At 64.2% G+C, this 12,472-nt stretch overlaps 3 protein-coding genes across 3 annotated transcripts in view; 2 read left to right on the plus strand and 1 right to left on the minus strand.

The window, feature by feature from the left end:
* Positions 1 to 436: 436 nt before the first annotated feature.
* On the minus strand, positions 437 to 6,104 carry CHLRE_03g164650v5 (uncharacterized protein). The gene is made up of 10 exons (XM_043060763.1): positions 5,743 to 6,104; positions 5,445 to 5,519; positions 5,154 to 5,197; positions 4,833 to 4,949; positions 4,525 to 4,611; positions 4,118 to 4,270; positions 3,718 to 3,794; positions 3,320 to 3,458; positions 2,603 to 3,080; positions 437 to 2,420 (listed from the first exon to the last, which is right to left on the minus strand). The coding sequence occupies exons 1-10, from the start codon at positions 5,969 to 5,971 to the stop codon at positions 1,570 to 1,572; spliced, it is 2,250 nt and encodes a 749-aa protein (XP_042925892.1). The 5' UTR covers positions 5,972 to 6,104; the 3' UTR covers positions 437 to 1,569.
* Positions 6,105 to 6,230: 126 nt separating this feature from the next.
* Positions 6,231 to 10,486, plus strand: CHLRE_03g164700v5 (uncharacterized protein). The gene is made up of 6 exons (XM_043060764.1): positions 6,231 to 6,528; positions 6,621 to 6,946; positions 8,016 to 8,184; positions 8,650 to 8,711; positions 9,049 to 9,160; positions 9,681 to 10,486. The coding sequence occupies exons 1-6, from the start codon at positions 6,355 to 6,357 to the stop codon at positions 9,825 to 9,827; spliced, it is 990 nt and encodes a 329-aa protein (XP_042925893.1). The 5' UTR covers positions 6,231 to 6,354; the 3' UTR covers positions 9,828 to 10,486.
* Positions 10,487 to 11,184: 698 nt separating this feature from the next.
* The window catches only part of CHLRE_03g164750v5 (uncharacterized protein), a 3,225-nt gene continuing 1,937 nt past the window's right edge, over positions 11,185 to 12,472 (plus strand). Inside the window, exons 1-3 of the mRNA XM_043060765.1 lie at positions 11,185 to 11,487; positions 12,035 to 12,262; positions 12,339 to 12,472. The exon at positions 12,339 to 12,472 is cut by the window's right edge and continues 1,937 nt beyond it. Coding sequence (XP_042925894.1) covers positions 12,037 to 12,262; positions 12,339 to 12,367 — 255 coding nt within the window. The 5' untranslated portion in view covers positions 11,185 to 11,487; positions 12,035 to 12,036 and the 3' untranslated portion in view covers positions 12,368 to 12,472. The remainder of the gene's footprint in view (positions 11,488 to 12,034; positions 12,263 to 12,338) is intronic.

Consider the following 12,472-nt stretch of genomic DNA (forward strand, 5'->3'; position numbering starts at 1 on the left):
TGTCCCAGAACGTCAATGGGGGGGGCTGTGCGCGTTCGGGGGTACACGGTGGACGTTTGGGACGTTCGTTGCAGATGGGTGGGAGAGGACAGTTCGTGCGAGATCTGTGCGGCAGGCACGGTTCTTGATGGGGGCGCCTGAAAAGACAGATGAGCCATCCTGACCCCCACAGGCACCCCTGCCCACATGCCCGGGAACCGTCGAGAACAACGGCACAGGAGGGGACACGATGACGCGCCCCGATCCCCGAAGCCATCACTCCCGGCAGCCGACACAGTCCTTGTTTTGGTGCAAATGGAGGTTCCGCTCAAAGTGCGTCTTGGATAGGGAAATTGACGCACCTCGCTGGCTCCTGTAGAGGGAAAATGACGCACCCCACTTTCTTGTTGCTCAGAGTGCTGGCTTCCAACCCCAGTCTTTCTCCCAGCCAAGACTTTGTTGTTGTTGGTTACAAGGTGGTGTGCACGAGCATGCGTGCTATCCTGTCCGCGTAAGTACCAGTGGCCCGGGCCGGTGGGCCCTTATAACGCCTTAGTTGTGCCTCGGCACAGACTATCAGCCATGGGCCTTCGGGCCAAGACATTGCGCGTCTCTGACGCCAGACATCGTCTTCGGACGTGATATTTGTGTGGTGCTTGCGTTTGATGGGGCTGTCGGCAGACCACTGGCCTGTCGTGCCTTGTTTTGCGTTGGTGCTGCCGCCAAAAGACCTAAACGAGATGAGGGGTGTTACGTGGCGGTGGGGCTTTGGCGGGCTTTGGCTTGGCTTCGACTCATGCGCGTAACGCTATGAAGGTCGGCAGTCAACCAGGGGGTGGGTGTTTCTCTCTGGGCCGGAGACGGTCCCTCGCGGCGTGGGTACGGTGTGCCCCCGCTTGTCGGACTGTCCCTTCAATTGTAATTCGCATCCTTATAACGCCGGGAAACTTAATTTGCGCAACGAAGTTAGGCGTGTTCGACTGTACTACTCAATGCCAACTACGTCAACTGCTAGCCCGTCAGCCTAGGTGATTAGGTGCCTTGGCACCGAATGCCCGCCCCTCCCTTCCATCGGGGCTTCAGCCCTGCTGCTCGAAACCCTTCGAAAGCTCCGAGTTGCTCCTTGCGCAGTGCACACCCTACGGACGTCAGGTAAGGCGCCACCACCACACCTGTGCTGCGGACCAGGCGTGCGGCCCTGACCAATGCGCTGCGTTCCTGGGGCGTCACCATCACCACGACGTTCCACACCTCCCGCCCAAGACTTACCCCATGTTGGCGTGCTGCATGCCTGCATGGCTACATCAGCCCCCGTGCAACCTCCGAAGACCGAACCTCCTTCCAACACTGAGCAGCCAGCAGCTCAGCACGTGGCTGTGCTCAAGGCCCATGAAGATTTATTCACGAAAGCTGTGGATGCACACCGCTCCAGCGCTCCTGGCATCGAAGTGCTAGAGACGCGACAAATCACCCGTGGCCGTGCCCCCTGAGACTTGGCGGCTACCAACACCTGCGCTCCGCCGCTCCGGCTTTTGTATGCGGCCACATGTTGCTTACTCGGTCACGCCCATTGTTGCACGCGTTATGAATTCACAGCGAGAACCCGAACGAGAACTGCGCATCCTGCTGCGCGCCGGGCTGCCTCTTCTGCCCTGCCGGCCCGCCCGCCTTGCCCTGCTGCCCCTGCGCCTTCTGCTTCTTCTTGCTCGCCTTCTTGGCCTTTACCTGCCCCTCCTCCTCTCCCGCATCGCTGCCGCTGTCATCATGCCCGCCGCCGCCACCCGCCCCCGCCGCCGTCTTGCCCGCCGCGCCCGCCGCCGCCGCGTCCCGCGCCGCCAGGGACGCCGCTAGCGCGCCGCCGCCCTCAGCCGCCAGCAGCTGCCGCAGCGACGTGAGCGCCTGCTTCTCCGGCAGCCGTGCCAGCAGCGCCGCGCGATGCCGCGGCGGCAGGCTGTCGTACTGCTTCATCATCTGCTCGTCCTGTTCCAGGCTGGTGACGTAACGGCCCAGCATGCGATCCAGGATCCGCTCGTACACCGCCACCATGCGGCCCGCCACCTCGCCGTCGCCTCCCTCGCCGCCAGCGTCCTCGTCCCCATCTTCCTCCTCCTCCCCTTCCTCCTCCGCGTCGTCCGCAGCGCTCCTTTGCTTCTTGGAGGCTACAGCCTTGCCACCGCGCGCGCCGTTCGCCGTCGCCTGTGCCGGCGCCGCCACCTCCTCGCCGAGGTCCGCCGATAGGGCGTCGGCGATGGTGTCCAGGCCCGCCGCCGCCACGGCTTTGACGATTGCTGCCTCGTCAGCGGCACTAGCCTTGCGCTTCCTGCCGCCGCCGGCCGCGACCATAGCCTTCTTCGCGGCGGCGTCGGCGGCGCGGCCGGCGCGGCGCACCGCCGCTGCCTCCTCGTCGGTCGACAGCAGGAGGTATATGAGCGCGGTCAGAGCTGCGCGTAGGGCGGTGCACGCAGTGGCGGGATTGGGAGTTGAGGACATGAGTATTTCGGAGGTCTCCGATGGCACCGGTAAGAAAGACGGCTGGGCTGGCTGCGCCCGCTGTCTTTGCTCAGCCTCCAGCCCTACCGTTAATTCCTTGCATTCTCGTTTGATCTGCTGCTGCATCACCCACCTGCGGGCGGCGGCCGCCCCGCGAACACCTTGAACACGTGGTGCTGCGGCATGAGGCCCAGCTGGGTGGCCAGCCGCAGCCGCGAGGCCACGCCGCGCCGGATGCCCGCAGCCGCCTCCGCCTCCTCCTCGGCGTCCGTGCTGCCCGGGCCCGGGCCCGCGCCACCTTCCTTCTTTGGCGCCGCCTGCTCCTCCTCGCCCTCCTCCTCGCCCTCCTCCTCGCCCTCCTCCTCGCCCTCCTCCTCGCCCTCCTCCTCGCCCTCCTCCTCGCCCTCCTCCTCGCCCTCCTCCTCGCCCTCCTCCTCGCCCTCCTCCTCGCCCTCCTCCTCGCCCTCCTCCTCGTCCTCCTCCTCCTCCTCGTCCTCGTCGTCTTCCCCCACGTCATCCAAGTCGTCCATGTCGTCGTCGCCCTCCAGGTCTTCCATCACCTCCTGCAGCATCTGCTCGCGCGCCGCCCGCGCCACGAAGCCCACAGGGATCTGCGCCGTGTGGATGCATGGTGTTAGACAGGGCCAGAGCAAGGGGTTGGTAATGTGCGTCAGGTCAGGACGCTCTCTACCAACCTGCAACCCTCCTTATGTACAACCTCTTAACCAACTGCGGCCCACTTCGGCCCTCCCAAGGAGGCATACGATTTGGTAGCGAAGGCAAAATCGCACCATAGCAACATCAACACACACACACACATGCACACACGCACACGCAAACACATACACACCTGCACGTGGTTGTAGCGGTTGGCTCGCTCCACAAAGCCGTAGCCGCGCAGCAGCTCGGCGTTGGACAGCTCGCCGTAGTTGTTCACCAGCTCGCTGCCGGCGACGATGTCGCGCATGGCAATCATCTGCAGCACATGCCTGTGTGCGGTGCATGTGCATGTGCATTCGCATGTGAATGGGCGGTGGACAGATGCGGGTTTTGGCAACGATACGGAACGGCATGTAGCAACGAAGCACGGATACGCGCAACAACGTTGAGTGGCGCTGATCACACCCAAATAGCGGTGCAAGCAGCTAGCGTTGCCAACGCGGGTGCACCAGGCGAGCCCTTGCCGCTGCGCTACTCTCCCTTCCTTGCGACGCGGTGCGGCCTTTGCTCCTGCTCAGCCCCGCCCACCTCTTGCTGCAGTGGTGCAGCCGCACGTTGACATCCCCGGTGATGTGGTTGAGCAGGTCCCACACCGGCACCATGGCCTGGCGGGGCAGCAGCAACAGCAGCAATAGCAGAGGCAGTAGCCGAGGCAACACAGGCAGTAGCACAAATGAGCGGGAGGGAGATCAGGGCAGCGGGGCGCGAAGCCCAACGCAGGCCAGGCAGGTGATGGCTAGGCACAGGCCTGACCCTACGGCCTGACCTTGGGCCCTTCATCCCACCGCGTCTCGGTGACTCGGGCTTCCGAACTGGCTGTGTGTTGCCCCTCCACACATACGCGCGCACACAGACTGCGTACACAGTCCTTTCTTGTGCTCTCAGTCCTTGTGCTCTCAACAGGAATACCCACACCCACAACCAGCACCTGGTACTTGTCGTCTCCCAGGATGAAGCTGTAGGACGCCACCGCCGCGGTGGCCCAGCGGTACAGCTCGTAGCCGCGTTCGCCGCCCGGCAGCCCCAGCTCCGGGTGCTCAGCGATGAAGGGGCCAACCACCTCCGACCACAGCAGCGGCACCTGCGCGGCGCGACAGCGGTGTGGAGGGCAGGGGGCCATGGGCGGCAGGGTGCAGGAGTCAAGGCGGGTCCCAGCGGCGTACGGCATGCGGTAGTGAGTCGGCCGGTCGGAGCAAGGGTGAGTCGGTGGACGGGATGGTGCAGGCGCTGCTTGCGCGTCGCCGCCCCCGCCCCCCGCTGCGTGGGCATAGCGCTCGCACGCACCCCCACCTCTCGGATAACCCCCTCGAACTCGAAGCACCCCGCACCCCTTACCTGTGTGGGTGCGTCCGAGGGGTGCTGTGCCCGCCCCAGCATCTTGTCGTACGCGGCCGTGCCCCGCAGCTCCCGGAACTCGCGGCGCTGAGGCAGCGGCGGAGGCGGAGGCAGCGGCGGAGGCGGCGGAAGGAGGCGGTGGCAGCGAAAGCGGACGGGCGTGACAAACAGGTGTGGGCTTAGAGTTCAGCCTTCCCTTGCCGCCTCGAGTGCTTGCTTCCGCCGCCCGCCCCCAAACTCGCCCGGGACCTTGGCCCCCGGCCCCGCAGCCCCCACATTCCTCCGCATACGCACGCACACGCACACACCTTCCAGTACAGCGGCATGTGGGTCATGTCATCCGGCAGCAGCGCCAGGTAGGGTGCCCAGCGCGACTCGGGCCCCCGCCACCTCTCCCACATCACCGCAATGACCAGGCCCTGGACCTGGGGGGGCGGCGAGGGGCGGCGAGGAGAATACGGTTACGGTATACGGTACATGTGTGTACGGCGTCAGGTCTGCAAGGCCGTAGCCTGAGACTACGTAGGGATCAGGGACCTAGGAACATTGGTGTTGTGGTGGCTGCAAAGAAGAGAGCAAGCCAAAAGCAAGGCAAGAGGTGCGGCGGCCGCTCAACCGGAGTGCCGCACCTCCAGAATCTCCTCATCGGCCGAGTCCTTGGTCATGCCCTCCTCTGCGCACACACGTACAACACATGACGCAGGCTGGGTTCGTGGGTAGCATGCATTCAGTGAGGGAGTATGGCGATACGCCCGCTGCCGCCGGCACAAACACACACGTCGTGCAGGTTGCCCTGCCTGTCGCCATCCAGCAAAACCGTAGGCGCAATCCAACAGTGCATGCCAACGCTCCCGCGACGCTTCTCCCCCCGCCCTGCTGCCTCGCCCCGCCCACCAGCTTCCGCGCTCCTCAGTCCTCACCCTCCAGCACGTCCCGCAAGCCGCAGTTCTCGGCCATTAGCACTGCGTCGTCGGGGACCTCCACCACCACTTCGCCTGCGTAGCACAGCAGATTCTCAGGCGACAGTGAGCAACCAAAGCTGTAGGACAGCGCAGAGGCAGCAGGACGGCTAGGCGACACAGGTAATGTAGAACGCTCTGTCAAACCACAGCGGCGCCTCTTAAGAGCTTGTGGCTCAAGAGCGAGCTCGTACGTTCCGCTGGCCCAACAGCAGCCCACAGAGACACGCCACGCCGGAATACGCTCCTTCCCTCTCACCCATTTTGATGTTTCGTGACGCCACCAGCGCCCTCCCAGTCGCCGGCAGCACCGCCAGGTGAGAGCTGGGGAAGCGGACCTTCTCCTCCTGGCACCAAGCCACAAACTCCGCCTCGCCGGGTGTGACGCCCGTGCACCCGATGGGGCTGCGGAACCCGGACTGTTTTCCCGGCGGGCCGCCAGCTAGGCCCGGCTTTCCCGGGCCGGACTTGGCGCTCCCCTTGGCCATGACAGTGGTTTTAGCGCTACCTACAACGGCTCCAGGTCAAGGCAGCCTGCAGCACAGCTTTGGCGCAGCACGCCAGGCGAAATGTCAGTTCCTCTTGGGTGAGGCTTTTTGTGTGTTTGTTAAATGTAATTGGCGCTTTGTTTGTGTTGCTTTAACTATATTCAGGCGAATTGTCTATTAGGCTGGGGGCGTCCGCAATGCAATGCGCAAGTCGCTTCCGGCAGCATGAAGCCCGGACCTCAGCAAAATTGAGTAGTCCATTGTGCTAGGATTGCCATTGAATATACTTGTAGTTGTTAGGCTCGGACTTGCGCCGCAGCACTGGACCAATAGCTCCGTTCCTGGTGCACTCCAACTTAGATCTGCACTGCTAGGTAGAAGCAATGCAGCTGGGCCAGCTCCGGCAGCCCCTGCGGGCATGCCAGGACCAGCGGCTGACTCGGGGAGTTCCGCTTGCTCGGCGGCAGCTCGTCGTGGTCTCTAACTGGAACCCCCTGGGCGGCAAGGGAGGTGGCAACAGCAAGGATAAGGAAGATGCTGCTCGCCGAGCGCTAGAGGTGGGGCTCGGGCTCGCGACAATTTGGGGCGACGACCGGCCGTGCGCACCTGGGTCGGCCCGCGCTGAACCCGTCTGTGTTTGCAAACGCAGCAATCACTGGGCCAGAAGAAATTCGGGGCAGATGCCAGCAAAAAGACGCCCGCTGCCAAGCCAGCCGAGCCATCCAAGCCAGCAGGCGAGGATGCCTCCAAGAACCCCCTGCAAAACCTGTTCGGCGGGGGCGGCCCCAAGCCGCCAGCCGGCGGCGGGGGTGGCGGTGGCGGTGACGGCGGTGGCGGGTTCTTCTCAGGGGGTAATGCGGAGCAGCCGGGCGGCGAGGAGCCCATCCAGGATGAGCTGCTGAAGCTGCTGCGGGGCGGCTGGGTGCTGCTCTCCAACCTGGCGCTTTTCCTGGTGTTCTCAAGCTTCCTGCACAGGTAATCAGATGAGGGCTTGGAGGGAGGTATACGGCTCGCGGGCAGTGTGTCGTGCATTGGGTCAGCGAGGCGTGTGTTGGTATGGGTAGGGTGGGTGTGGGAAGTGGTGCAGGGGGGCGTGGGACGGTGGGGCAGGCGCGGCTGGCCGGCCATGCGGTGGGCAGGGGGTTGACTCAGGCGCAGGCGGCCGGCACCGAGCACAGCGTATTGGCATGCGGATGGGGCTACCTCACGCCGACGCGGAGGCTGTGATGCCGATACGCGACTTGGTGCGGGAATCGTGGTGGGCCGTGGGCGGATGTGCGGCGGCTGCGAGGCGCCAGCAGCGCATGGGGCCGGCGGCGATCAGCATGAGGTGCCGCCGCGCACATGCACCTGATGTGATCTGGTGACAGCAGCAGCAGCAGTAGCAGCAGCAACAGTAGCAGCAGGAGCGTGTGGCGATGATTGTGGCAGCAGCATTGGCGTGCGGCCGCGCGCCACGCAGCAGCAGTACCAGGAGAGCCTCCCGGCGACGGCCGTCAGCAGGCGGGGCCCGACTCAGAGAGCCATTGGTACACGGCGCACAGCGCGAAGGCGGCGTGGACTCATGAGTCGTGGCCTCCCAATGGCGTCAGCCGCCGGAGCTGACCGTGCTAGGCCGTGTGTGGGCGTGGGGCCCCTTGTGCAATGGACCCCGGGCGTGGGAGCAGCAGGGGCGCCGAGGATGCATTGAGTGCTTGGCGCTGTGGCCTGCCACTGGACAGGCCGCGGCAACCGGCTGTCAGCAGCATGAATGTGTGCGCGTGCGTGCACGCTTGTGCGGGCCCGGGAAAGCCTGTCTCTGGCTCTGCCCACAAAATCATGAATGTAACCCTCCCCCCAACGTGTGCGCTCTCCTCCCTCCCCCTGCGACACACGCCAGCCCGCGCTCGCAGCCGCACCACACCCGAGCCCCCCCGCTTCAAACTAGGGACATAGGCCCTCCGCTCTCCCCATAAACGGCTAACCCCCATCAGTCCATCACACTTGCGCACACAGTACCGACGTCCCCACTGATCTCCTCTCGTGCCTCCCCTCCCGCGCGCAGGTCGCTCAACTGGTTTGTGCAGACGGAGCTGCTGGTGGCGGTGGGCGCACCGCAGCAGGCGGGCGAGCGGGTGGTGGGCAAGTTCTTTGAGGCCATCGAGTGGGTGGAGCGCAACATCCTGGGCTGGAAGCTGCCGGGTGACGAGGAGGCCGAGGACGCCACGAGCAAGGTGCGTGCGCGTTGGGCGCACTGTGTGGAGCGTGCGTGTGTGTGTGTGTGTGTGTGTGTGTGTGTGTGTGTGTGTGTGTGTGTGTGTGTGTGTGTGTATGTATGTGTGTGTGTGTGTGTGCGTATGTGTGTGTTAACGAGCAGAAGTGCGTGTGCAGTAGTTGTGGCAGCGGTGGAGGCGCGCTGCGCCGCACGTGCGGTACTACTTAGTCGGGTCGGGTCGGGTGGGGTTTGCGTCAACGCGCCGGCTGCAGGGCATAGACGACGAGAAGGGCCCGACGGTGCCCCGCGCCGTGTGGCCTCCCCACAACCCAGCATTCGCGTCCACGCGCCGTGTCGTGCCGTTCTGTGCGGTGTCGTGCAGTGTCGTGTCTCGCCGTGCGGCGTGTTGACCACATCGCAGGAACAAAACGAGGTTGCGCCACACGCCGTCCCTCCCTGACTGCGTTTGTGTGGTGTGTCGCAGGTTTACGAGGTGCTCCAGAACTACACGCCGGCGGAAGCCGCCTACTCGTTCGCGCAGCTCAAGTGGGTGCGGGGGCGCGGGGGCTTGGGAAGCGGTGTATTGCGAGACTGGAAAGCGGGTGCCGAATCCCGCGCGAAATCTGGTTTGTGGGATCATGGGTGCAGAGGGAGGCAGGGCGGGGGGTGGGGGCCGGGCGGTGCACGGCTGGACAGTGTTGCTGGCTTGCTGCTGGCCGGCCGAAGGCGATGACCATCGAGCCACGTCGGGGCCGTGCAGAGTGAAGGACAGGCAGTGCCGAGCACGATGAGGTTAGAGCGGCGCCCCAAGGTCTCAACAAAGCCGAAGTGACACGCGCCGCCTCTCCCCCGCGCCCCGCCTCGGCACCTCGCCGTCGCGCAGGTACAAGGACCTCACGCACAAGGAGCGGGAGCTGTTCCACAAGGCCTACGCCCTGCGCCACTTTGAGCGCCGGGACGGCCGGCCGGGCGACGTGGACGCGGCGGAGCTGCAGGTGCGTGTGGGGTCGGGGTCGGGGTCGGGGTCGGGGTGTGGGGGTGCGTGTGGGGGTGCGTGTGGGGGAGGCAAGGGGAGAGGAGGGGTCCGCACGTGACTGGGGCAGGCTGCAGGAGGAGGGATAGGGAGCACCGAGCGTGCGTGAGATCAGAGCCTGGGCGTAGGGGTTGTAGGTACAAGCCCAAGCTGAAGGGGGGCGTCGGGGCGAGGGCGCGAGGGTATGGGCTCGTGTGAGCGGCCTCAGCAGGCGCTGGGGCACCCGATCCGGAGGCTTTGGCGACAGTGGGCTGTAGCCGGGCTAGTTGGTGGCCTGGATGACCCCTCCGCAGTCCAGGCATTCCACGACTCCCAACCCCAGTCGCCACCGCAACCACGCACAGCCACTCAAGCCCGCCCACGCCAGCCCACACTCAACAGCTACTCAAACCCCGCCGCCAACGCCCACCCCCAGATTGCCTGCCGTCTACCCTTTCCGTAGCTATTCATGAATGTAACCCCCACCCGCACCCCACCCCCAGGCCGTCAAGGACCGGCTGGACCCTCTGGAGGCTGACCGCCGCGCCTACGCCGCCGCCAAGGCCGCCGGCCGCCTGGACGAGTACTGGGCGGCGCCGGGGCGCGAGGCCACCTATCAGCGCATCGTGGGCGCGCCGCGCATCGCGTAGAGGGGAGGCGGCTGAGGGAGATGGAGGCTGTGGGGGGCTTGGGGGCGTGGAGTGTGGGGCGGGAGGAGGATGTGGAGGAGGAGGGTGTGGAGGTTCAAGGGGGGAAAGGCGTGTTGTTGTGCTCGTGGCCGCTCGTGCATTCGGTAGCTGGGGTGGGACGAGGAGCTTTGCTGCGCGCGGTGGAAAGCAGGGCACCGGGCTGGGGGTATTGTGGGGTGGTTGCTGAAGCCCCGGCGAGGCACGAGGGCACGGATTGCCTGTGGCGGTATGACGTAATGACGCTGTGAAAATGTAGCAGGCGTGCACGGCTCCATCTGTGTTAAAGAGCACAAGGAAAACATAGCGCAGTAGTTCCGCAACGCACGTCAATAGCGCAAAGATAGTGTATGCGATGCAGCAAAGCGACTGTGTGTTTGAGTTTCAGTGAGTGCTTGGTGACGTGTGTCTTGTGTCGGGATGACAGCTGGGCAAGCAGGTTTGGCGGCCGCGGCGACGTCCGCTGTGCCACACTGCCACCGCATTAGGCGAGGGCGGTTGTGAAGGGAGTTCCCGCTTCACAACCCCAGGGGATAGGGAACAGGCACGGAGGATTACGCGCACGTGATGCGCGTGAGACGGGTGAAAGACACGTTCTGTATTGTGCTGCTTACCCACCTCTTTCCGCCCTCCATCCTACCCTCCACCTGCACGTCCAGCGCACGCCAGTGTGGTACCCAACGCCCGGCCAATTAATGCGAGCCCGCACCTCCTCCCGCCTCCCGCACGGCATTGTGTGTTGTCTGTGGCGTGTAACCTGGCCGGGCGACCCGGAGCGCGAGGAGTGCGCAACAGCATTTCAGCTCGCCACCAGCTCAGTTCGCCCCAGCCTCAGGCGCTCCGCCTCATGTCGTGATCAGCACTACACATCCGCTCTGGTCACGGTATTACTGGTAACGGGGGGGCTGGGCAGTCTCCGGCGTGGGGGCGACGTATTTCCATGATCGTCGATGCCTGGGCTGGGTGCAATTTTGTTTATCCGGCCGCAACTATATTAGGCACTTGCTTTGCCCTTTTCATGTCCCATATAACCTCCTCCCGCCTCCCCCCTCCGCCGCCTCCCCCAGTCCCCCCTCCGCCCCCTTCCCTCCTCCTCGTCCCCCTCCGCCCCCGCACCTTGGATAAGTGCCGCTTCCCTTGTCCTCCAGTGCGAGCGCGGGGTTCTGTAGCGTCATGGGCAGCACCATGGGTATGATGGTCCATTCGAACCCATGTAACCCATGTAACCCATGAGCTCATGCGGCACAGACCGAGACTTTGCCGCCGCGGCCCCCGCGAGATTAATCCTGCCCCCGTCTCTCGCTGTCATAATACTGGACTACAAACGCTTGCGCGTGTTGGTTTGCACTGAGTTTTGCTGTAGTTTAGCTACCGGGAGTCGGCATGGCTGGCTTTGCTACAAACCCGCTAACCGAATTGAACGACCGCATCAACGTTGCCGAAAAGGAACTCCAGCAAACCAAAGCTGAACTGGACGCCGAAGGCTGCACGCGCCAGGACGTTCTGAAGCTCACGCAAACGCTTCAAGAGCGCCTTCTGGAGCTTGAGAAAGAGAAGCGAATCCTGCTGGCAGCCGTTCTCAAGGCGGAGGGAGAATGTCGCGCAGCGAACGCGGAGGCCCCCGGTAGGTTTTCAGAACCTTGTTTACTTGTACTCCAGTCGGCTGGGCAGCCCGCTGCGATGCAGCTAGTCAGTGCACCTGCGAAAGCGTGGGAGCAGAGCTTGCCGTGCATGAGTGCAGCGGGTGGACCCTCCGGGATGGCCCAGGGATTTGCTCACCGGCGACTTGACCTGAGCGAAACCGCCAGCTGTAGCATCCCGTGGCGGCTTAGTACGTTTTGCGACTGAGCCGCCGCAGCTGAAACGTGTCGGGGAGCTTTCGACCACGATGACCTTTGAGCTGCCGCGAAGAGCGCGGCGGAGTAGGCTGGCCGGGGTGGGCACAGCTACGCGTTTGGATTGCCCGACTGAGAGTGATTTGGGTTGTTGGGACTGGCCGTGCTCCCCGTGTCCGCGAGCCCCAGCAGTCATCTGAGGCCCACACAGGCATTTCTCTGCATGCCCATCCACGGCCAACACCGCAAGCAGCCCATGAATCTATCGACTGCAGTGTTCCCCGTGGCCACGAGCCCCCACCTTCCGAATCGTGCTTGGCCACCGCTTGCTTGCAGAGATGGCCTCGATGCTGAAGGGGCTACAGGCCGTGCTGCCGGCAATGGAACTGCTTGCACAGTTGCAGGTGGCTCAGTTTGTCTACGCGGCCAGCAAGGCGTCGAAGTCCCGGCAGCAGGACGACTTCAAGCTGCAGCTCCAGACGTTCTACGGCAATGTCTTGGATGAGCAGTGCCAGCTCCGCTGCATGCTGCTCAACGTGCAGCTGCCCATGGCCCTGGTGACGGGTAAGGCTCTCAGTTGTCGAAGTTTACATACCGCAGGGGGGGACCATTCAGGCCACGCTGGCCTGCGTTGCTTTAGATTCATGCATACTTCTGACCGTGTACTGAATGTCCATCGCCCAGGACTGCACTGGGCCCCTTGCTTCCTATGCAGCTGTGGGACTACGCAAAGACGCACAACATTCGCAAGCAGTACGACGAGCACCAGATTGG

The sequence above is a fragment of the Chlamydomonas reinhardtii genome, chromosome 3 (genome assembly GCF_000002595.2).
Source record: "Chlamydomonas reinhardtii strain CC-503 cw92 mt+ chromosome 3, whole genome shotgun sequence".
Taxonomy (NCBI): domain Eukaryota; kingdom Viridiplantae; phylum Chlorophyta; class Chlorophyceae; order Chlamydomonadales; family Chlamydomonadaceae; genus Chlamydomonas; species Chlamydomonas reinhardtii.